At 41.8% G+C, this 24,363-nt stretch overlaps 2 protein-coding genes and 1 long non-coding RNA gene across 9 annotated transcripts in view; 1 reads left to right on the top strand and 2 right to left on the bottom strand.

The window, feature by feature from the left end:
* tacc1 (transforming, acidic coiled-coil containing protein 1) overlaps nt 1–19,592 on the bottom strand; it is a 38,099-nt gene extending 18,507 nt beyond the window's left edge. The window contains exons 1-6 of one of the 5 annotated variants that reach the window (XM_015048125.1): nt 11,343–11,438; nt 11,191–11,261; nt 4,917–5,026; nt 1,268–2,732; nt 674–709; nt 334–397 (exon numbers count right to left, since the gene is read on the bottom strand). In XM_015048125.1, coding sequence (XP_014903611.1) covers nt 334–397; nt 674–709; nt 1,268–2,732; nt 4,917–5,026; nt 11,191–11,243 — 1,728 coding nt within the window. In that variant the 5' untranslated portion in view covers nt 11,244–11,261; nt 11,343–11,438. Of the gene's footprint in view, nt 1–333; nt 398–673; nt 710–1,267; nt 2,733–4,916; nt 5,027–6,058; nt 6,525–11,190; nt 11,262–11,342; nt 11,439–19,214 lie in introns of those variants that run through there. The other 4 variants (XM_015048124.1, XM_015048126.1, XM_015048122.1 and 1 more) reach the window with 4 other exon arrangements.
* On the top strand, nt 11,508–18,825 carry aggf1 (angiogenic factor with G patch and FHA domains 1). 2 transcript variants are annotated; one of them, XM_015048128.1, is made up of 16 exons: nt 11,508–11,547; nt 11,634–11,686; nt 11,838–12,061; nt 12,759–12,858; nt 12,947–13,182; nt 13,310–13,441; nt 13,538–13,738; nt 15,427–15,853; nt 16,046–16,154; nt 16,581–16,632; nt 16,726–16,827; nt 16,899–17,064; nt 17,161–17,243; nt 17,346–17,467; nt 17,753–17,852; nt 18,190–18,825. In XM_015048128.1, the coding sequence occupies exons 3-16, from the start codon at nt 11,867–11,869 to the stop codon at nt 18,421–18,423; spliced, it is 2,259 nt and encodes a 752-aa protein (XP_014903614.1). In that variant the 5' UTR covers nt 11,508–11,547; nt 11,634–11,686; nt 11,838–11,866; the 3' UTR covers nt 18,424–18,825. The 2 variants fall into 2 exon arrangements, with proteins under 2 accessions (XP_014903614.1, XP_014903615.1); XM_015048129.1 differs by lacking the exon at nt 15,427–15,853 and adding an exon at nt 13,939–14,008.
* A 900-nt stretch (nt 19,593–20,492) lies between the features above and the next one.
* The window catches only part of LOC106956978 (uncharacterized), a 9,238-nt gene continuing 5,367 nt past the window's right edge, over nt 20,493–24,363 (bottom strand). The window contains exons 2-3 of one of the 2 annotated variants that reach the window (XR_001426865.1): nt 23,491–23,718; nt 20,493–23,397 (exon numbers count right to left, since the gene is read on the bottom strand). This is a non-coding gene — a long non-coding RNA (uncharacterized LOC106956978). Of the gene's footprint in view, nt 23,398–23,490; nt 24,316–24,363 lie in introns of those variants that run through there. The other variant, XR_001426864.1, reaches the window with a different exon arrangement.

Below are 24,363 nucleotides of genomic sequence, written 5' to 3'. Positions count from 1 at the left end.
TTGACATGTGACCTTAATTATTCAAAGCTCTGTTTAGCTATAAATCTTCTTTCTTCAGGATGTGATATTGTTGAGGGCATGAACGCTCCAGAGTAATATTTGACTGCAGAGTGATAAGTCGCAGCTCTGTCATCACGCCAAGACTGGACCGCAGTACTGGAAGCACTGCTGATGCCTCACTCAACTTGTGTAACTCTGTGTGTGTGTGTGTGTGTGTAAAAGTATGCTGAGGCCAAGAGGTTGCACAGCAGCTGAATAATGAACACTGCAGTGTTTCTACAGTAAGGTAAAACATTCCCAGTGAACCAACCAGATAGTTAAAAAAAAAATTACCTGACTACAAACATCGAGGACTAGTGACTCGCTTTCATCATATTTCTGGACTTTACAGGAATTCCTGCAAAACAAGCAAATGAGAATATATTAATTTGTTTTTCTTTTTTTTAATCCTTGAAAGGCTATTATTGTTCCTGTTTTCTATGGACATAAAAATTAGATTTAGCAAGACAAATGGAAAAATCGTGCTAAGAAATACAGCAAATTAGGAAGCTAAAGTATGCTGTGTGATGAGGATAAAAAAAAAAGACTCAACGCCAACAATCAGTACAGACACAGACAGAGCGTGCACCAATGAGAATGAGTGAAATCATGCCTTGATAGAGAGAGTACTTACAACAGAAAACAGAGAAACTTGACTTGCTCAGATGTCCTGAGGTCGATAAAAGTGGGACGAACGAAAGCAAAGATTTTGGGGGATTGCGCGACACACAACACGAGGAAAGATGGAGGGTGAGGGAGATAAAGCAGGGAGGGTTTCGACAAGGGAGCCATGGAGGATAAAGAAGGCCGAGAGACAAAGGAAGAGGGTATGAGTGAGTATAAGGTGTCAGCATGTTAGTTACTTAGCTGGCAGATTAAAGTTCAAGCATATGCAGCTAATCACGGCAGCTCTAAGCACATCTATTTATGTCTCAGTTTATTAGTAGCTCGGTATGCAGAGTATTATCTGTGCCTTCAAAGTATCTTTTGGTATGCATATTATTGTTAGCAGTGAATTAGTTCGAGGAGGAGCCAGATCAGACCTACACAAAGCCTTGAAATGGTGTTCATACTCCCTGAACTCATAAAATCCGTACGATAGTCATTGAAGTTTGTGGTGTGAGAAGATTCCTTTGCAAGGCGGTGTAAGAAAATGACCGAATCCGAATATGAAGCTTGCTGGACTACGGCCTTGTAATATTTTGGATTGTGCAAAAAGGAGACTTACGCGGATGCTCTCTCTTTGTTTTTCTTTGGAATCTGCTTTGCTTTCTTCTCCCCGGGGGTCTGCCTCGCCTTCTGTTTGCCTTGATCTTTTACCTTTGTCTCAGGTTGGGAGGTGCTGCTGGACAAATCCTCATTGTTCAGGGATTTTGATGCTTTGAAAGGATCTATGGAGTCGTCAAAGTTGTCTGGGTCAAAGCTGTACGAGCCCTTTGGCAGAACAGGAGAGCTGCTCACTTTGCTGTTGCTACCAAATGGATTGAAGTTCGGGTCGTCCCACTGGCTAGGGTCAAAGTTATAAGTTCCAGTTTTGGGAATAGGAACATCGTCCAGATTCAGAGGCACAGAGGAGTCTGTCGTTACAGGTTCCGAAAGTGGTTCTGAAACAGGCTCCGTAACGGATTGGGGAAGCGATTCTGGTGCCGTTTCTAACGCCGGTTCAGGATGCGTCACTTCTGGGGCTGGCTCGCAAGAAGTCTCTGAATCTTTTGGTTTCTGCTTCTTTGCAGCAGTCTTGCTGGTTGTCCTTTTCCCTCCTAATTTCTTTGGAGGGGGCTTTCTGACCACTCCTTCACCCAGACCAAATTCCAGCACCACAGGCTTTGCCTCTAAAGACTGATCTATAATTTCTGAGTCTCCTTGAGCTTTTTCGGCAGACTCACAAGCAGATAATGAGCTCCCAAGTGGTTCTAGCCTGGGGGGAGAGCTTGAACCACACGGTGGAGGAGAGTTCTGGATTTTGGATCCGCCGCTGGTGAAAGGGTTGAAGCTGTCGTCCAGTTGGTCGAGGTCAAAGTTGTATGTAGCCTTGGGAACTGGGAGTTCTTGTTCCTCATCCGTATGAGGAGGAGGACTTACTGTAGCCTTTATTTTGAGGGATGGAGGCTTGGACTTGCTGGTTTTTGTCTTCTGAGTAGGGTCTGCAAGGCTGGGGAGATCGCTGTGATGTTCCTCTAGATCAGCGACAGGTTTCTCCTCTGGAGGCTGTGAAGCACTTGATGCTGCAGGTTCACTGCTTGGTACTGAGTCGAGCTCAGGGACAAAAGTATGGTTTTGAGCTGAAGGTTCATTGCTTGGACCAAAGTCTGGTTCTGGAATAAAAGCAGGATCTGGGACTGAAGTTTCCCTGACTGGAACAGAGTCTGATTCTGGCACAAAAGTAGTATCTGGTACTGGGGCCAGATCTGCGACGGGGTCTGCTTCGTGGAGGAAGTTTGTCTCTTCAAGTGGCTCAGAAAGGAGAGCTGTGCTTTGAGTTTCTTCCTTCTGTGAGGCTGAATCAGGACCGGGAAAAGAATCCACGTTTTCTGAGGGCTGCTCTGCTTGATCTTGGTCTTGATTTTGCACATTTATTTCGAGCTGATCTCCCACAGGGACTGCAGGCTCATCCTGACCCATGCTGTGGTCCAGTGCAGTTTCTGGATCCCTGACAGGAACAGACACTATCAGGTTCTCCTCCTGCTCCAAATCTGAAGAAGAAACAAAACCAAAACAATAAATAATTAATTATTTCACAGAACTATCATACTTTAAGAGTCGACATGTTGCTAGTGCCATCACATGTGAACTCGGATGTGGACGATATCTGATTGGTTGACTGAAAGCAGGTTACTCACCAGCCAACTGTTCCAGTTGCTGCTGTTGCCATGGTGATGTCTTACTATGAGTGCCACGCCATAAAAGCAAAAGTAACGCAATCGAAAACACAAAACAAAGCAGACCTTCGCTTATCTTGTGTTACGTCTTGCAGAAAAATAACAGAGCGGTCTGAATGCTAGCTCCAGGGAACATTTTGACATTGCAGCATATTTCAGCATGCCTGTCATTATCATCATCATCGCTCTGTTCATACAACACCTTGTTGCCAAGAGACAAGCAGAGCCTGCTCTGCTTTAACCAGCTTTATGTGTTTCAAGAGTTGACAACCTAACGTAATCCCAAACACACGTGCATTCCCTTACACACTCGAATAATCAGTAACACAGTACTGTGAAAAAGTATTTGCCCTCTTTGTCACAACTACTTTTCAAATAAGTAAACATGTTAGATCAGACAAAGCACGGTTTTCATTTTATAATTTTTTTTTTATTATTATTGGAAAAATCTATCCAACCCAACCTGTCATGGCTTTATGTGGAAAAAGTAATTTGCTCCCTAACCTTCATAACTGATTGTGCCACTCTTGGCTAAAACAGGTGGCATCAAGTGTTTGTGATACCTGGCAAAGAGTATTTTTCAATCGCATGAGAGGGAGAGAGCGAGATGTTGGTTTCAGTTCAGCTTCATCAAGCATAAATGAGCAGTTATCCCACAGCATATCCATCCGATTTATGTCTGGACTTTGACTACATCACTCCGAGACCTTCTCCATTTCAAACACTCAGAATTGTACTTGCTGGTGTAATCTGGATCATTGTTTTGCTGCATAACCCTAAGTGAGCTTGAGTGTGATGAGCCGACCTTCCAGGTCCTAAAGCAGCAAAGCAGCCCCAGTTAATCACACTAGCAAAACAGTTCTTGACAGGTGTGTTGTTTTTCTGAAATTCTGTGCAAATCTCTGAAAAAAAAAAAATCCACTTTTTTTCAGTTTTTTTAAAAACATAATTAAAAACAAAAAAGCAGCTAAAAAAAAAACTAATGCCGTTCAAGGGTCCCCAGAAGGTAAATTCATCTCATTACATGAAAATCTCCAGAAATTAGTCATACCCCACCAGTCTTAATAATAAGGTTGCTAAAGCTATTTATTTTCTTCTTTCTGATTCGATACCTCACCTTCAGAAAATGTTGCTGGAGCTGTTTTACAGGAAGGTTTTAGTTCTCCCGAACCAGCGGCGGCCTCACACACAATGCAACAAAAACCCTCTAAACAAACCTCCGAAAAACACGCTCCGACATGCTACGTTACGTCGCTGTGACCTCCGTCGGTGTCCAGCACAAAGCAGAGCTAACCAAAGCTCGGAGCTTTTGTTCAACCTGTTGAATTCTGGAGCAAAGGTCATGCCCACACTCCTCCACAGGCCCCTCCTCTTAGTGAATCAAACGACAGAGACAGAGCATCAGACGCGATCACGCCCAAAAACTATCCGAAATAAAAACTGTGTGCATTCCAGCTTAAATACCAGGTTCACGGGAGGCCGCTCACTGCCTGCTCAGGTGTCAAATAACCTGTTTACCTTTAGCAAACACTATGTGGAATCTCTATAATACAACGGGACACATCAATATTTACACAAAGTCAAATTTAGAAAGGTATGAATTCTTAAAAAAAAGCAAAAAAAAAAAAATGTATATCTTGCTGCATTTTTTAAATAACTGACATCATGCAGCTATAGCGTCATCACTTAAGACACGTGTCTCATTTTCGACCAAAAGTTAGGATTTTTCATGAACAGCAGCATTTTTTTCTTTTGTTTAAGATGATGTCACGCCTGAATAGTTAGTGGACCATAAAATGACTCTTGTTTCCATGGCAACCTTGAGACTAAAAGGAATAGTGCCCAAAGTATTTGAACATGCACTTCCCTTAGATTGCTGAGATTTAATAAGAGCCTCTAGGTTTCCTGAAGAGTCACAAATGCTGCTGCTCTTCCCCCTCCCGTTTTTGTTTTCTTTTTCCTCTCCTTCTGCCTGTCGTTGCTCTGCAGCGGCCTCACCTGCTTTGCCTGCATCGGTGTTGTTGTTCTCCAGCTCTCCCGGGACGGGCGGAGGGGCGCGGACGGGAGTCGCTGCTTCAGGGGTGTCAAAATGACCCTCGGAGTCCGAGCTGCAGCATGTGAAGACATGAGAGAAAGCAGAAAAACTATTACATAATTCCAAAGCAATGATCACATTACGAACGCCGAGAGTCAGCGGGAGTGATGCATCTTCTCCTCAAACAAAAATAGCTGTACTATTACTGTTATTATGCAAGAATTTATCATAAAAACACATTTAAAGCTTTAAAAGCAAAAAATCCTTGGATTTGTGACTATTATGTAATCAGTTAACATATGCATTTTTGTGAAGCTTTGCATTATCTTGCAAAACCTCTTGTGCTGGTAAAAAGCATACAAAAATAAAACCTCAAACTTATTACCCTTTTATTTGATGCACCAAACTGACCTATATTGAGCTTAACTTCGCACTTCGTCGTTGCAGAAACATTGTAACACCATCTAGTCTGAAACTACAGGGGGAAGAGTAACCAAAGCCAAAGTAACGCATACATAAAGGAAGAGGAAGTACATGCAGGACAGCCTACTATTTCCTGTCACACTCTTAAGAACAATACAGTTTATGACACGAGAAATGCAGAAGAAAACATAAAACGTGCAGCCTTTTAAGATATATGGGCCATTCTCGACTCTAACAATTTACAGGACAGATTAAATCAGATTTATCTCTGCTATGTAATCACTTTAGAAAGCCCCAGAAGGTCAGTATATTGGCTGATACTGTATCAGTGCAGGAATGGAAAGGTGGAAGTCTTCTGAAAGTAGTCGTCGTGTTTGTATCATGGTGGAACAGAGGCAGCGATAATGTTAACACCGTGGACACGAGGCACACACACTGATGACTTCAGCACGTGCTTGCAAGGTTTTGAGTGAATCCTGTGTGAATTAGGGTTGGAGTTATGAAGCAAAAGAAAGACAGACAGGGACACGCCAGCACTTCACAAAACGCCTCGACCAGAATGTCACTAAAATCCAGTCTCCAGTAGGTTAGAGGCACATGGACAGAAGTCCCTCCTCCTCCTCCAGCGCAGGCGACGTGAACCACTCTGCCTGGAGTCTCAGGGCTTCAGCACAACACTTGCCTGCTGCCTTGAGATCTCTCCTCCTCTTCTTCCTCTTCTCTCCTTCCCCACTGCTCCCGCTCCTCGCTGGCTTCCTGCCCTTCTTCTCCATCCTCCTCTCCCCCTCGCACCGCCGTCCACGTCCATTTGGCCCATGACACCGGAGACAGCCAAGACATCGCTCCTTATTCGACGAAGTTCCCCAGCCTCCAGCTGACTCACCAGTAACCAGGGCTTGGCTCTCAGTACACCTCTCACTCTCTTCCTCAGATTTCCACCCCTCTCACATCTCTCCATGAGTTCCCAGATTCACATGAAGAGAAGGAGACATCTCTCTCTCTCTCTTTCTTTTTAACCCTGCTTTTCCGTCTTCGCCTGTTAGTAATTTCCAGTCACGCTGACACGTCCCTCCGTGGCAGAATACCTCAGCTCTGATCAGCTGGTTTCTCAAATGCTTTGCCGACTCGCTCTCTCTCTCTCTCTCTCCTCCTCCTCCTCTGAACCTCCTCCATCCTCCCCGCTCCACCTCGGAACAGCTCACAGGCAAAAACTGCAGTGGGGGTGGAGGAAGTGAGCTGCAAGCCCTAAAACTCACGGCTGCTTTGATGACTTCCCCTGTGGTTGAAGAATGGTATGTCTCTGTCAGCCTGCTCTTCTACTCTAAAGTAGAAAAAAAAATGGGCCACAAAACAAACACAGAGGGAGGAGTAGGAGGCAGAGGAGGAGCTGAACTCTTGGGGCTCTGTGTTTTATAGTCCAGAGAGAGGTTAGGAATGTGGGGGCTGGATCTTTAAGACTTATTAGTCCCCCCCCCCCCGCCTCCCTCAGGCTCTTCAGCAGCTAACTGTTTCCTCCACGCTGCAGCAGGAAGGCATGCATGACTCGGGGAACCAGTTCTGTTGGACAGCCTCAGGAGAACTACCTTGCTGGGTTCAATCTGTCAGGGGAAACACTAAACCACGAAAAAGAGCACCACCACACAAGTAATTACACGGTGGCATGTTGATAAGTGAAATGCTTGGGAATATTTGAGGAGTGAGTCAGAAACAAAGCAAAAAAAAAAAAAAAGTTTTTTTTTTTTTTTTTTTAAAGAAACAAAAAACTGGACAAACTGAGGAGATTCTAAAATAAAACAAAAATGGGAAAATGGTGCTCTTTAGAACGTAACACTTTCAGGAAGGCACATCCCAAAAAGTTTAAATGGATTTTATGGAATCATAAGTTAAAGTTTTTGGATTTTTTATTTTTATTTTTTGACACATTTCACTAAAATAAATTGATTTCCATCGCCACTAGAGTGTGTCAGTTGAATTTTGGCAAACTACCTCCCCAAAAATTTCTTCTTTTATCAAAATCGTTGGCATTTTGTCCCATTTCTTAAAACGTGTCGGTCATCAGGGTATGGTTGATGGTTTAATGTAACGGAGAACATAGGACCCACACTTCATCTCCCATTGAATTTGGTATAAATTTTCATCTAAAGTAACCTGAAACTAAAGCATGTTTTTAAATTGCTATATCTCACAAATAGAAGTACAAGTCTAAGCTTTTTTTAGACCACAAAGCTTCCTGTCACTCATGGTTTAAGATGATTTGGGATAGCAGCATCGTGTTTAACAGAGAAGAAAACAGATTTTTTTTTCTTTTACCTGCAATTCGTGGGACAAACAGCGTATAGTCTCTCTCTGCCTTTAGATGTTTTCAAACAAATATCTTCAGATCCCACTTTTTATATCACATAAACAAGTTTATACATCTAAAAATTTGAGTTTATTTTCACCCAGAATCTGAACTTCAGACCAGTTCACAAGATAATTTCTATTTACTAAAGGCAAAAATAATGAGATTCTTTACTTCAAAGATACAAGTTTACATACATTTTAATTATTATTATTATGAATAGCATTGACTTCAAACTTTATGACGTTTTCATGAATTCCTAAAAATAGTCTGCAAGAATTTTGATTCATTCCTAAAAAATAAAATAAAATAAATCTACAAAACCTCTCATTATTTTGGCATTTAGCAAATAGAAATTTCCAGGACAATTGATAATCCTAATTGGTCTGAAAAAAAATGTAGTCAATTTTAATGTTTTGCAGTAATAATGTGTCTTTTAATAGAGTGTGTGTAAAAAAATTTTTTTCTGTAAATGAAAACATATCTCATGAACTATGATATTGGTCCTGACTAAATTACACAATTCTTCAGAAAGTAATAATAAAATACTTTCCAGAGTCAAGATGTGAAAGATCAAGAAGTCACAACAATGGCAACGTCTATGAAAGACTAAATTCGTGTTCACAGCTGGTCTTGTTGTGAATTACCAGACTTTTTCACGCTCTAGAGGGTTTTGCGACATCTCTTAATGTCATTACTCCCCTCATAGAAACCTTTTTGTGCTTTATTCTCCCTGGCCAGATATTTTTGCCGTGCAGCAGCGCAGCGAGCAAACTCTCTGAAATTCCATGAAGTAGCAAAGACCCATAACCTCAGTCAGACTCAGAGTTTCCACATTATACCAGAAAGGGAGGAGTTTCTGTTCTACCCACTTATTTTTGCGATCTACGCAGGGCTTGTGGTTGGAGCGAACAGGGACAGCGCACGCATTAACTGCAGGATGTCTAAAGGATTTTCCTGAGGGAACAGCAAACAATTTCCGTCTTAAATATTAAAAAGTTATTTTAAGACAAAAAATAAATAAAAATAAATTAATCAGCACCATTTTTGTGTAAATTCGCCAAGCAGTGAAAAAGAAATTGTGAACCCACCCGTTGCTCATCTTGACCCACACTAAAACTGGCATCTATAAACATCACTGGGCAGCAGACCAGACGGTTCTTTGAGGCCGCTCTCCCACCACCTACACAAGCCTCAGAGCTCCTGCCAAGAGGTCTGACGCTCCACCAGAATCCAAACACAACCCAAAAGAGCTCAGATTTCAATCACAGCAGGAGGAACGCTGCAGGCGCTTTCAAAAAACAGCAAGTCCCTTAAATATGACGTAAAACAAACTTGCCGAATCCTATTTAGACTTTAGCGTAAAAGTGACCAATGACCCAAATCTGTTTAGTCTGTGGGTCATTTCTGATTTAACTCGCTGTAACAAATATCCGCAAAAGACGTAACTGCTAAAAGGGGAAAATTTGGGTTTTTTTACTTTAGGTACACTGCAGTCCTTCATATACTTTCTCTCTACAAACAGAGCAAGAGACAATAGAGAAGCCACATGATTATGCAACAGTCCATCCTGCCGGCCTAAGATCAGTCTACATAATTTGGCCTTGGCTATGTCCTGTAAATCTATGTGACAGAACCAGGAGTTCCAGGAAATTATTGAACGTACAAACAAAGGAGCAGAAAGGTCAGAGGAGGAAGAACTGTCAAGTGGAGGAGCATGACGGGGAGGAGAGGGGCAACCCAGATCCAACCAGAGGGAGAGATACAGATGAGAACGAGGAATAAGGGAGAGGAACAGCGACGGGCTCATAAATCAGCTTGAGTCAGCACAATAAAATATACACTTCTGCCTTGGGAAGAATCTAATACTCTATTTGAGTTTTAAGTGGCACCAGCTGAAAATGTATAGAACTATTTTTAACAAGCTGGAAAACTGCTAACAGATGTTAGCTATCGCATTATTTTTCCGCTACTCTGTGGTGAAAAAGAAATAACTCAAATCTATATATGGAACTTTTTTTTTTTTTTACATGACTTCTGGAAATTATTATTTCCAGATTTCATGGGCTTTGCTGACATCTAGTGGTCAATGTCTGTCACTGAAATCGAAAACTGGACTTCCTTAAAATGTTTTCCAGTGCTGAAACTAAAAAACTCCTTGTACTCCTTGTAGTACTTGAGTTCAGGGATGTTAATCCTTGAATGAAAGCTGCACTGAGTGATAACCTCCTTCTGGGCTCAATAGCCTTTGGGGCAGATTAAAGACTTCACAAACCAATCCCATGATTGCAGAGAATATATCATCAGCGTAGAATAATTCAGTACAGTTTTAACTTGTTTAACTTTCCATTATCAGTTTCCCTGTTGTAAGACAAAGATTAAATGTTTCATGATCTGAAAAGAATCTTTCTCAGTACACTCCACAGCTTAGGAGTCTAGATAATTGATATTTTAGAATCAGCAAGTCAGATGCCAACTTTTAGCGTCATTAGTGTCCCCGGCATCGATGGAGCTAAAGGTCAGCATGATGACGAGAAGGCCTTTCAGCCTCAAAGACTTTGTGCTCGTCATCGACAAACTGTAAAAATACCAGAACAGACAAACAAAAAGCTGGTCAGCGATTTTAAGAAGTGTTTGATTTGTGTTGTCAGTAAAGGCTTTCCATTAATAATTGAGAAAAACAAAATGTGTAGGACACCAAAACAGTTTCTAGTCCACAGACCCTGCATCATATTAAATCGACCCTGTTCCTCAGTCTCTCTCTCTTTTCATTATTATACTTATTTATTGGTCTTTTTTATTTAAGTCCTCTGAAGGTGTGAAGGTTTTGTGGCTTTAGTCTTCTAAAGTAAACCATGACGAGTTGATAAAGCAGCTTTCTCAACTACTTTTTATGGTGTACTGGTATTGACTCCTAGTTTCTACTTGATATCAGTAAAATCCCACGTTTTAACCATAACTACCCAATTAGCACATTACATATAGATCAGATACTGGCAGTAAATTGGCCAAAGTATTTAACATCAGAAGATTGTAACAAACTACATAGTGGCTGCAATTAATTTTCACACACATTAGCAGTTATAGCAAAAAAAAAAAAAAGTAGAATTCCCTTACAGTTATATCAGTAAATTAGAAAATGTGATTTTCTTAGATAAAAGTACTATTTGAAAATAACCTTTAAGTAGGTATTAAACATATTTTTCATTAACCCCACAGTTATGTTTTAAAACAGTTTTTATTGGTCTGATATTCTAATTGTAAATTTCTTTTATTTTAAAATACATTTTCTTTAGCTGTAACAGGTGGAAATCACCAAGCTTTAATTACCCAATATTATGATAAAATTTTCTCTAAACCTATTTGAAACCTAGTTAAAACCAACTGATTGTGTTGATGAGATTCTATTTAGTCAACCAAATTGAGTTCAATACATGTGGCTTACTGAGAGCTCGGACCCATTTAGTACCCACCAATGCTGAGCAAAATCCATATAAGACTCACATGCATCCATGTTTTTCCCCATATAACTCTAAAGTTGACTCTGAACATAAAACTCACACTTGACAACCAAAAACAAATGTGTTTAACTGCAGATAAGACAAACGTTTAAATGCTAACTTACCGCTCCATTTAGTGGGCAGAATTCGAAGACCAACAAACAACAGTGAACATTTCACGGCTTTGATGCGGGGACTAACCGCGGTCGCCGCCAGGTGGCGACAACAGGGTTTACAACTGGCGCCAGACCTCGAAGAAGAATCACTTCCGCCGTGAGTTAATGGCGGTTGCGAGCAGGGTGGACTGTAAACATTTCAGCTGCCTCAACTGTAACTGTCTAATTGTCCTCAAAACATGTACTGGGCTGTGTCCAACACGCTTGGAAGTTACAAGATGTTTATGTTCAACTTTTCAGGTCGCCGCGTTGAGGACGAAATCGCCTCCCGCTCGGAGAAAACAAAGCAAACGGTAAGTAAGAAACATGGAGTCCGGCTGTATTTAAGTGATTGATGCCTGGACCGTTTATAAACCAAGTAGTGGGTTATTATCAGAAAGGGCCGGTGGATTTAGATTCTGTTTTGCGAGTATCTCGGTTAAGAACGTGTTGTTCCCACTGCAGCTTTCGCTGTCGTGGTTCCAGTTTTCCGAATGGAGGAGGAAGAAGAAGCGAGAGGAGAGAAAGACTCGGAGTGTGAGGTGGCTGAGCTCCGTCTGAGAGTTGAGTCATTGAAACAGGAGCTGAAGGAGTGCCGAGCCGAGCTCACCAAGTTACAGAAGCAGCTGAGCCACTCCGAAAGGCTGCAGAAGAGCACCGAGAGCTACAACGAAGACCTGAGGAAGCAGGTCAGCTATTCAATATGTACACCCGCCTTGCAAAAGTATTCACACCTCTCACCTTTTCCACATCTTGTCACAAACCTCTGCGGATTTCGTTGGGGTCTTGCGTGATGCACAAATACAAACCAGTGCAGAATTGTAAAGTGGAAGACAAATAGTTTTCAGATTTTCCTACAAGAGCAAATTTGAAAAGTGTGCATTTGCGCGCTGGCTCCTTTACTCTGATAAATCTTTATAAATCGAGTACAGGCCAGGGACCAATTTGTGGAGAACTTGAATTAGTGACATGTTGGGCGTAAGCCAAGTAGAGTACACGCAAAACACGTGGAAGAATGAAACTTAATGCTACACATTACCTAAAGCACCCCATGTCCATTTTCAGATTATTTTAAAAAAAAATTCAAACAATATATCTAATTTCTGTCACTTTATATTTTTTGCACTACTTTGTGTTAGTTAAATAACATAAAATTGAAATGAGATGGATTGGAGTTTGTATTGTAAAAATTCCAAAAATGTGGAGATTTTAAGAGGTAAAAATAATTTTACAAGCAACGTTATTAAAATAAAATTGTTAGTCCACTCTCATGATGTCAGGAAATATTGTTAAGCTTAAAGCAAATCTTAATATTTAATATAATGTTAAACTGGGTTGATTATGTTAGATGAAAGTCTTTGCTATCGTTTTTTTGTGCGACTCCAGGTTGACCAGCTCAGTGCAGAGATTCATGAGCGAAAGAAGAAAGAGAAAGACAGAGTCAGCTGTGAAACTCAAACAGAAGAATATGTGTGGACAGAAACTGGTGCGTATGCATATCATCACAACCGGAAAATGTCAATAAATTTAGTTATTATCACAAATAATGTTCAAGATTTGTTTCCCCCCCCCAGATTACTACAATTACTACTACGGAGGCTACTGTCAGAACGCTGAGGAGGCAGATTCCCAGGAAGGTCTGGGCCTGACGACAGCAGCTGCAGCTGAGGGTGTTACTGATCCCAGTACGGCGACGGCAGCTGTGGATGTAACTGATTACAGTACAGCGGTAGACGCATTGACAACGAACGAAGCAACGGCCCCAGATGCGTCCGCTTCAGCAGAGTGCAGCGAAGTAGCTCCAGCAGAGGTTTGCTTTTCTATAAGTGCATTCAAAATAATAAAAATGTAGCGTTTTTAAGTCCGTCGTAGTTGGACTTGGAGCTTAAAATCTGAGTTGGCCCTGATGCATTCATTCATAATAATGCCTGCTTCAGGGCGGTGATGCGGGCTCCATAGCTGACATGCTGAGGGCCACAGCTGAAGAAGCCATGACGCAGACCGGCTTCGTCTTCGATGAGACGTCCGGGATGTATTACGATCACAGCACGGGCTTCTACTACGACTCGGTTTGTTGGTTTTCTCTGAGATTGCTCGTTCGGTTGAGTGCCAGATTCGGTGTCCGTTGCTCATTTACATTGTAAACTTTCTTCTTTTCCCTCCAGGTCAGTCAGTTGTATTATGACGCCAACACGGGCATATACTACTACTACGACGCGGAAAGCGGACGGTATCAGTTTCACTCCAGGATCGAGGTGCCTGCTGCGCAAAGCGCTGCCGACCATTCCCAAGAGACTCACGTTCCCGACAAGAAATGGAGAAAGTTCCCAAAAGCAGTCAAGAAAGCGTCGCATCAGGATGAGGGGGTGAGTAACAACGAGGTGCAGCGACTCGTAGTAGTCGTTACTTTGCAGTGTTTGGTGGCTGGCGGCTGGCTTTTTAAAGTTGCCGTTCCCCTTCATTCCTCTTGACTTTTCTGGGTCTCAGTCTTTAAAAAAAAGTTTGCTTATTGTGTTTGTGACGATGCGGGATAGTTGACTGAAAGACTATTATTCTTCTGGCCTAGGTTCAAGATGTGACTAACTCTTTGGCTAAAATGAGGATTTGCTCTTACTGGAAAACTCCCTCCTACAGAGGTATAACTTTAGTTTTACACTACAGAATAATGAAATACGTTGCCATGCTTTAGTGATGTGAACAAATAATATAATTTATTTTTATTTTTTTATTTTGCAGTGGTATAATCTCACTCTCAAAATCAGACATTTACTTTTAGTAGCTGCATTTAGAAAAAAAATCCCAGATTATGTGATAACCTCTGGTTTAATAATTGACACCTCTGCTGTCAATTCTTTCTACGTCCTGTTAGGTTGTAACATGAAAATACAAAGGGTCACTTGTTTTTCTCCTCAGGTTCTGGGTAGAGTTTATATCTGGGTCTTGAGACGGTCATGGAGGGAGGTTGGTTTTTGTTTCTGGTCAAACATTTTTGTTAATTTAGCCGCTTAATTTAATTATTTTTCTATTGGAAAACCCATTTTTTTGGATTTCTGGTTGAGATAGCCAAATATTTTCTTTAAGAACTCATGTTGATATTGTAACAAGATTTCCTACTACACAGCATTACCAATCCTCCGCCATACTTGGTTCATCATTTGTTTCACACTAGACTGTTGGCTGCAGAAAAGCTCAATCTTTAACCCACCTGACCAAAGCACAGAGAGTTCCAGTTAAAGCTCCAGTGTAGTACTTTGTGATGAAAGGGATAAAGAGCTTTTTTTTTTCTTACATGGCTCCCAAACAACCAGTTGGCATGAGCATCGCATCTGATGGTTGCTGTGTAGATTTGGTGGCTGCAAGGCGACACTTTTGTTCGGGCAATATAAATATAGGTCGTCCAGCGTAGCGGCCAACAGCTAAACGAACTGGGCTTCTGTGTCACGTCATATTCATACCCCAGAGAAACAAAAAATAAATCGTTATGATGAGACATTCCTTGAATCTGTCATCATCCTAAAACAAAATGTGTAATTTAAGAAAAAAAGATTCAGTTCCATTAATTTGAAAAGGAGTTTTAGCAGTACCAGGTTTTCTTTTCATTCCATAGATTTACACAGTAAAATGTTGGATTTCTTAACATTTTTCAGTGTGAGTATGATATTGCTATAATATGAATTAATTTTTGAAGCACTTTTCTTTACCATGGGTCAGGAATTTCATTTTTTTTTTAATTTCTCCATTTAGTCAGAGATTTTCTGAGAACACAGCTTTTTTTTTTTTTTTTTTTTCTGTCACTGCACCAGCCAGACACTCATCTCGTTACCAGGGGAAACAAAACATGCTAGTCTATAGTTGAAGTAGTAAACCTCCCTTTACAAATCTTGATGCATATTAAAACCTTTTTTTTGTAATTCCTGAAGCATTATGATGAATCGACTTTAAAGACTGAGACCCAGGAATTAACGTGTGACTGAGATTTGGGATCGACGGTAAAAAGTCAGCTGGCCTGCTGCCGTTCAGCACGGTAATCTCACTGCTGACTGTCTGGTGGCAGGAATACAAACCGGACGAGGCGAAGCCAGAAACGGAAGAAACCGAATCCCGAAAACTGCACCGGAGGTCTCGCAGTCCAGACTTATCCAAGAGTAAAAGAGACTCTTCGAAATACGGGAAGGAGCGGGACAAATCGCCATCGCGGAGACGGCGGCTGAAGAACGGCTCACACCACGAGGAGAAGAGCAGTTCAAGAAAGAAGAGGAAGAAATCCAAGTCAGAAAAGCATGAGAAGAGGAAGAAGAAGAAGAGGAAGAGGAGCCCGGTTCAGAGTGAGGAGTCGGAGGGCAACAGCGAACCAGAGGAGGGCGAGATCACGGAGTCTGAAAAGGAAGATCTGGAATCTGCCTCGTCGCCTTCATCGTGTTCCAGCCCCAAACATTCCAGGGAAAGTCCTGAGTCAGAAATGGAGGTGCAGAGCCAAGAAGGTGAGAGGAGAAAACTCCCCAACATTTGAGACGCGAGGTGCGCAGATCTCTCAAAGCCGGGTTCTGGGATGGTTCATTAAATCTGCACATAACATCAAGCCAAATCTCCCGATCAGTGATTTGATTGCCATGAAGCTTCCTGTAACTCTCTGTTCTGCTGCTAACCCAGCCGGTTTGTTTCGTTCCTTCCAGTTAACAACTTCTGGCCCCCCTGTGTGAGAGTGACCGTGGTCAGGTCTCCGGCGCTGCAGGTGGGAACTCTGTTCATCATCACAGCCGACTCTCCGGCTACGTTCGGCAGGTTGGTTCTCTTCTTCTCAGCTGTTTATGCACAGCGCTGGCAAAAGTATTCATGCAATCATATCACACAAATCTCGATGTGTTTTATTGGGATTTCATGTGTTAAACCAAAACCGAGTTCTGAATAATAACAACGCTTAAAAGAAAACGAACACAATTTTCGCCATTTTATTTTCAAATAAAAATCGGAGTACTGTGTTTGCCGTTTGCAATCCTAACATTTTTTTTTTTTTGAATCGATTTACTAATTTGTACTTCTTTGTGTTAATCTACAAATAAACTCTGTAGGTTCCTTGAAATTTGTAGGTCTAACATAAAAAATGTGGTGTTAAATCCTTTAGAAAATGACACCTGCTTTTTGAAAACTTTTATATTAATTGATTAACTGAGCAAAAATCAATCTTCTGCTTTTTGTGTTTCTTTGCAGGGAAAAAGACATGAACCATGCAGTTCGACTACCAGAAATGGGAGTCAGCAAGGTAACAACTCCCTGCTTTGCTTTCCCTGCAGGAGTCTAAACTATTCCTACGTTTTCCCTGCAGCGTCTCTAAATGTTGCACGTTTGCTTCCAGTTCCATGCGGAGGTGTACTTTGACCAGGAACAGCAGAGCTACATGCTGGTGGACCAGGGGAGCCAAAACGGGACGGTCATTAACGGAAACCGCATACTGCAGGTCGGCACTTCGTCTCGACGCGTCGAATAAGAAGTGAAACCTTCCAGTTAAACTCTGGTGTCCACTTGCAGCCTAAAACCAAGTCGGAGCCTCATGCACTCATGCACGGGGATGAGGTCAAGATGGGAGAGACCGTGCTGTCGTTCCACATCCATTCAGGCACCGACACCTGTGACGGCTGTGAACCCGGACAAGTCATGGCTCACATCAGCAAGCACAGGAGGGAGGAGAGCTCCGGTGAGAGAACAAATCCACTGGGGGGGAACAAAAAGCTGACATTTGTACAAGTTATTTAAAAGTGTCTGATGTCGGCGTTCTCCTTGTTGCTTCTAGAAGCTCCTGGCCTCAGCAAAGAAGACAAAGAATCCCTGAGACAGAAAGAGCTGAAGCAAATGAAGGCCAAATATGGACTGCAAGTGAGTGTTTAGGTGACCTGCAGCTGGATTTAGGGTTAAAATATACATCAAGGTTTTTTTTTTTTTTTTTGGTTTACACGGTTGGTCATCTGTTCAATATAGAGCAACGAGGAGACCAAAGCCCTGAGGAACCCCAAGTACAGGGACAGAGCAGAGTCTCGCCGGCAGAATGTGGGCAGCGAAGGCGTTTTCCAACGGGACGACGCACCCGCTTCTGTACACGAGTAAGTCTGGAAAAATCTGGATCAGTGTGGAAGAGGAAAACGGCATGGAAAAATAATTGACTTCATGTCTGACTTCGTTCCTTTTTGTACCATTTAAGAGGTCTTTCTTTCCTTCCTTCCCGTCTTGCAGGTTCTGTATGCAAAGTCTGGTCACTGTAGAATTATCTGCCATAATTTGACTGAGTTGTAGTGTTTTTAAGAGGAGAGGAACTGAGAACACTGACACGGATAATGCACTGGAACCCTGTATGTTGCTCATATGTTATTGCTTTCTGTCCTCTTTAGGGAGATCAGTGAAGTCAATAAGGGGCGGAAGATGCTGGAAAAAATGGGCTGGAAAAAAGGAGAGGGGCTGGGAAAAGAGGGACGGGGGATGAAAGATCCGGTGAGTTAATCTTCTGTTAGCCAAACATCTAACATGTCCAGAGACTGGAATTTTTGTTTTCGTTTCCCTTTTGGTGAAATTCTGAAAATGTGATTTTAAGACGGAACTGATAAAAGGTTTGACACATAAAATAGGATAATCTTCCGATTTCTGTGTTTTCCATTGAACGCTGCTACCTATGAGCTGCAGCATGTCCTCCCCCCCTCGTTTATGTAATGCAAACCATTCAGACCTCCAAAAGCCGATATCAGCATCATCCATAAGGAGCCTGATTGGTGCAGCTCACGTGTTTTAATGTGTTCCAAAGCCTGACGGTCTGTCGTCATCTTTTTCACAGATCGAACTGAAAATCCGGAAGTCGCAGTCTGGCCTGGGAACGGGCGGCGTCATGTCGGTGGACGACGTTTCCGCCACCAGATCCAAGTCCCATAAGAACTGGGAGAAAGCCCGCGAGCGGTTCGCCGACTCCTGCCAGCCCGACCCGGCGCCAGCCCAGAAAAGTAACGCCTGGGTCAGATCGGAGGAGGCGGAGGACTCGCAAACCAGTTTGGAAACAGGCAGCCAGAGTTAGGGGAGTGACTTGCGCCTGAACTCTCTGTTGTTTTACAGTGGAGGAGAGGAGGGAGTTTCATCGCTTCCCAAGAAAACGTGTTTGAGTTAAAGCTTGAGGAACTCCTGGTTAACAACTTGCTGTTTTGTTTCCTCCTAAGTATAAATGGGTTTTAGTCCGAGTGCTGTGTATCAGCCCAATTTGTAAAACCTGCGCTATGTTTTTATTTTCTTTTTCTTTATTTTTTTCTCTGCATGGAAACTGTGTTCAGACAAACTAAGAACAGGAGTTCAAGCTGAGACGCCTCAAGCAAATATTGACACAGTCGAGTTGTTATATTTCTCACAGTGAGATCATACTGTAACAGGACAACAGAGTCTATTCTAATGGGAAAAAAACAACAGATAAACATGTGATAAGAAACTCCTTTTTTTAAAAAAAAAAACAAAACAAATGTGACTCAGTCCACTTTTCTTTCTCTATTCTAGTTAAATATGATAAGATCTATTTGTGACTAATCCACCAAAGCACGTGCATCCACATTCTTCCAAGTCCACGGAAGCAAACATTTCACAGCCGTTCTGCATGTGACCTTATCTGCTCTCTGAGGGTGTGTGGAAATTTGCATCAATACTTGAGCGGAGGTCAGCGTCACACCAAAATGCAAAGCAAGACACCAGCTACACAGTTAGCGCCGCAGCTTTTGCTTTGTAATGTTTAGTCGGGGCCTCTAATCATTACACATCTTCAGGAACGTGTAGCGTAGCAGAAGGAGAAAAGCTTCTCAGAGGCGTAAAAACGGGTCGACTCACGTTATGTTCTTTACGACGTTCCGAAAACTTGTTCGCCGGGTGCTCCTCTTCCGATCCTGACTTTGCGTCCCACCCATTTTAAATCTCCAACCGCAGGACGGCCGAGCGTCCCCTCAGCTGCTGGGCATGTTCTGCTCTGTGACAGTTCAGCAGGTGACAGCAGGGCGCTGCTGTCAGAGTCTTCCTCCTCTCCTTACAGGTGAGCCCTCCCTCCTTGAGAAAGTCTCCTCCTTCAGTTTAACTGCACTTACTTGGATAAACTGAGGCGGAATAAAAGAGGGAGGGATCGGCTCCGAGTAGAACCCCTCAGCCATAAACAGATATTAGTCATGAGATAAGGTGGGATGTGGCTTTACTAGTTCCTGACTTTAAGGGAGCACGAAGAAGGGAGCACAGGAGGTTTTATTCTTGATGGCATACAAAAAAAAAACAGGATTCAGTGCTTTCTTTTTGCTTTCACATCATTTACTTAAGGATTTTTCCAGATCTAAGCTGTCGTATAGTTTATTTATTTGTTTAGCAATATATTTCCTTATGGAGAAAACGTTAAATCCCGAGGCAACAGAGTTTCTTTTGAAAGAACTGCCACAAACAAGCACAAACACGCTCTGTGTTCAGGATTACCATGAGCTGGAGCTCAAACAGTTTTGTGGTTATCTGACGTCAACTTTTTACACAACTCCAAACGTGCTCTCCAGTGAATTATTTAGGCTTATTTCCTCTATTATTTAAACACTTGTAAGATTTTTTTTTTTTTTTGTTTCTGGTGGGCATCGTGCTCTTTGACTTTGAAAACAAAACAATATATGAAAACCATAAAATAAAACAAATATATATTTTTTTAAATTTAATTTTTATACACATTTGTTAAAACTGCTACTGTCAGTGTAATTATCAGACAGATAAACTGTTTAAAAAAATTGTGCTCTTATTGCAACCTAAATGCAACACTTCAGGTCAAAAACAACCAATCACAGCCAGGAGGAAGGTCTGAGTGCTGTCAATCATACTCATGTATGCACCGCTCAATGTGCTAATGGAGAAGAAACAACTCTGTTACATGAAACCACTGATGAAGGCACCATCAATGGCGGCCATGCTAACTAGCCTGAGTATTCATGGCGAGCTCTGTTGTAGAAGAAAGTGAGTGTGAGCAGCCAGTACACAAGATTGATTGACAGCACTAAGACCCTCTTCTTGACTGTTTATGCAAAGGCAGTAGGACCACCGGGAGAAGGCATAGGAGATGTTTTAGTTTTTTTTTTTTGTTTTTTTTTTTTTTTTTACAGATTATCTCTCATAATATGTTGTCACCACTTAGTGACAGTTTTGACAAATGTATTAAAAACATTTTTCATAAGTTATTTACTGCAGCTTTTAAATTAATCCGTGGTTTTAGGAAGAGTGTAGTATAAACTAACCATGGATGCATGTTGTCCACCTGAAGCAAAAGAAAAAAAAAACGTAACTATTTCACCCTAAAAAGTGGCAAAGCTTCTGAAGTGTTTCAAGCTCAGTACTTCTGTCTGACTGCCATCTATGTGGATTTGAAGATTTGTTTTTCTAAATTTAAGCCGGTTGGCTAAAACCAGAGTCCAGTGGAAAGACTTATTTGCAAGTACAAACAACACACACACACACACACAGAGAGAGAAGAGCAACTTTTGAATACTCTTCCACTGTTCTGACCACAGTTCTGCTAAGGGTTAAAGGTAAACGAAAGGAAATGCTGCCAGTTTCTCAAGTCATTATAATGAATAGACAGTGTTGATGTGCAGCCCTGATCACGATGGCCTTATGTCTGCCGTTGTTGTCACAAAACAGCTGTGTAGTTTTATTTTTAACCAGCATCAGATAATGACGACCGGAGAGGCTATGCATGATGCATGTTTCAGGTATTTGGTTCCCAGTTAAAAATTGGTTTCTAATCTTGATGTTTTGAGTTCAGATGAAAGGAGAGGAATGTGGGTTTTTGCCACCCGGATTATCTCACACACAGCTGTCAGCTCATCACACACTGATGTTAATTACAAATCTGTGTCTGCAGATGTCAAGGAATGGCAGTCCATAAATAAAAAAAAAACATATTACACTGTAAGTAACCATCTGAAAACAAGACTTAAACATCAGAATAATGTTTAATATTTCCTTTGAATATCCCCATTAGTTATTCAAAAGGGACAACACTTCATACGATCATATTTTTTGCAATATATATCACACTTTTCATCTTACATTTTAGTCTGTTCTTATACAGTGAAATTTTTATTAATTTTCTGAGAATAAAGTGATTTCTTTGCCATTTTAAAATGTTGTAGTACACAGGGAAGCCATTCCGAGTTGTTGATCTAAATGGAGCTACATGCAGGGCAGTGCTTCTGCAGATATAAATAAAAAATAAAATATCCTTAGTGGTTGAAACCAGGGCTGGATTTACATGATGTGGTCCCCTTCCCACTAAAGTAAAATTATTTTGCAAAAGCAAAATACAGTACATAAACAGGTAAAACTATACATAATTTAATATACCAACTGATGACGTTCCTTTGCTAGTAGCGCCACGTTTCCCCCACACCTTAAAAAAAATACTCTAACGTCAAAATTTTCAAATACTTGAGTATTGTTTATATAAAAATCCCAGAATATTATTACAACTCACCTGATATAACTCTTATACGAATTACAATGCAAAACATGAATTTATTAAAAAATAAAAATATATGGGGCACCCCCCAAAACTTGAGACCCTGGGCTACTGCCTCTTTAAGCCCCTTCTAAACTCTGATCCAGGTTGCAATGTGATAAAATATCGAAAAGGGTTTGAATACTTTTGCCACTTATAAAACAGACATAAACAGCCATGAGCTGCGTGAGAAATCAAAGGATGTAAAGTAAAAAAAAAAAAAGGAATTGTTTAACTTTCCACTAATGCATGCAGTATTTCTGCAGCCCGGAAATTGCAAAATGTGTCTTCCAGATCAGGAGGAAACAAAGGACCTCGTTGGCCTGAAAAGAGTAAATCACCACAATGAGTCCCTGATCAAGAGGCAGAAAATATCCATTAATCACACTTTGATTTCATTTTATCCGGACCGTGACCATCTGCCGCCATCTGCAAACCCCCCCTCCCCCCACCCCCCGGTAAACGCGAGTCCATTGAGAGGCATGAGAGCAGAAGTGAAAAGTCTGAGAAACAATCCTGTGTTGACTCAATCCGCCCCCGACCCCTCCGCCTCCTACTTCCGCCTCGGCTCTCCCTGTCCGGCTACAGCTGCACATCTGAACTCACTTCAGATCACAGCACGGCGTTGCTACCAACAACTCAACATTTATTTAGAAACCAGGCTGCAGCTCAAACAAGGCTAACTAAAAGTGTACGTTTGGGAAGAAGACATCAGGAAGTGGGCCTTTAAACAAATCTTGCACAGCTAACTTTTTGGGAAAGAGGAAATGAGCTGCATTCCAAACACATTCCTGAACGAAAATATATATAAAAAAAACAATGTCTTTCATTTTGATGAATGGATTTGAAGCACATGATTTTTTGGGGGGTTGGATAGGTTGTGAAATCCAAAAGCTCATTATGTAGTCTAAGGGCTGTCACATGGCTTGTGTCAGTGAGGTTACTCCCTCCATCAAACGCAGCCGCATCCAGGCCCAAATTCCTCCGCTCCGAACAGAATGGAAATTCCACCACGGCTACTGCTTCCTCCCCGGGCTCGTGAGTCATTGAAAGCCGCTGCAGAGAGTCGGCCCTTTTTCCTGCGCCCAGTCTGAGTCTCAGGGTGTGTCTGCCTGTGACCTCATCTCCACAGGAAAATTACAATCCACAAACTTCAGCAGCAACAGGCATGGAGCCTCCGCAGTTTTGCTTCCCACACAACAACAAACCGGGGAAAGTTTTACGGAGAAACATCCCGCCTGGGTTACTACAGCAACTCGGCGGATGTTGAGTCCCACGCTCGGGTCATCCAACCTGTCTCCCATAACCCTGGTTTCTGGCAGAAATGCTTTCAGATCCTTCTGTTTCTTTCTTTTAAAAAAAAAAAAAAAAAGCAAGAGTGTTCCAGTTCACATCCAAAGGACTGCATACTGCTGGCTGACCAGGCAGCGGGGAATTATAGATTTGTGAAAAGAGCCTTTGTTGTCAAAATACAATACGTCTCTCGCGTGGCGGCACAACCTTTAAACCAGATGCAGCAAAGTCAGCAGATAACTCACTTTACAGAAGCAGAAACACAACACACACCACTTCAATGCATATGGTCAGACTCACCTCACTCCTCTGAGGTTGTGACAGATCGACCGGGATGAAGATCTACTTGGTGGAAGATAGAGGATTCCCTGTTCAACCGGCCGGTGGTGGTGCTGGTGCTGCTGCTGGTGCTGCTGGTGGAGTCGGCGCTCTCAGTGAGAAAACTCCTGCTCTCTCTCTCTCTCTCTTTCTCTTTCTCTCTCTGTGTGTGTGTGTGTGTGTGTGTGTGACGGAGCCCTGTCCATGTGGCTGGATGGGAAAAGGGAAATAAACTTTCTGGGCAGGGCGCCAACAACAGAGTGGGTTTTAAAGAAACAGGCCATATAAGGTCGAATGACACGGCTGATCTAGAGCATTACACGCACCACACACACATGTACTCTGAAAAACCAGTGAATGGTAGGTTGTGATCTGTGAGAATACTGTTCAAATCTTTTATTACCGCTACACGATAAAGCTCTCTGATTCATTGTTTTGTTTGCTATTCGTATAAAAACATAACTTTTTTTAAATGATAGAAACATACTTTTTGTAACCTGTATTCATAAAACTTGATCAATTATTTTGTTCTAAAGGTGACTGTGGACACTTTAATTTGAAGGAAGCAGAGCAAAAATGTCTCTTTGGAATATAAAAAGTTGCTGACCTTTGACCTAGAACTAAAGCCTGTCTAATATCGGGTTTTCTTATATTTCACGGAAGCAGAAACGTCACGGTAGCCCATATAACATGATCGAACAATGAGCAGGTTCAAAGCCAGATTTAATTGAATGCTGGAGTAAATTTCTGCCAGCGTCGTTTCTTCCCTACATTAAGCAGCGGAACAAAAAAAAAAAAAAAAAAAAAAAAAAAAATTTGGAGAAAATAAACTTTTAAAAACAAATGAAGGCAGTT

Source organism: Poecilia latipinna, unplaced genomic scaffold (assembly GCF_001443285.1).
Source record: "Poecilia latipinna isolate Pla-1442-1.1 unplaced genomic scaffold, P_latipinna-1.0 Scaffold861, whole genome shotgun sequence".
NCBI lineage: Eukaryota > Metazoa > Chordata > Actinopteri > Cyprinodontiformes > Poeciliidae > Poecilia > Poecilia latipinna.
This window is presented reverse-complemented; position numbering and strand designations above follow the sequence as displayed.

Coding starts and splice junctions, on each gene's coding strand:
- aggf1 (XM_015048128.1), top strand. CDS start 11,867: ATGGAGGAGGAAGAAGAAGCGAGAGGAGAGAAAGACTCGGAGTGTGAG. Junction 12,062..12,758: donor ACGAAGACCTGAGGAAGCAG/GTCAGCTATTCA, acceptor GTGCGACTCCAG/GTTGACCAGCTCAGTGCAGA. Junction 16,633..16,725: donor CAGAAATGGGAGTCAGCAAG/GTAACAACTCCC, acceptor GTTTGCTTCCAG/TTCCATGCGGAGGTGTACTT.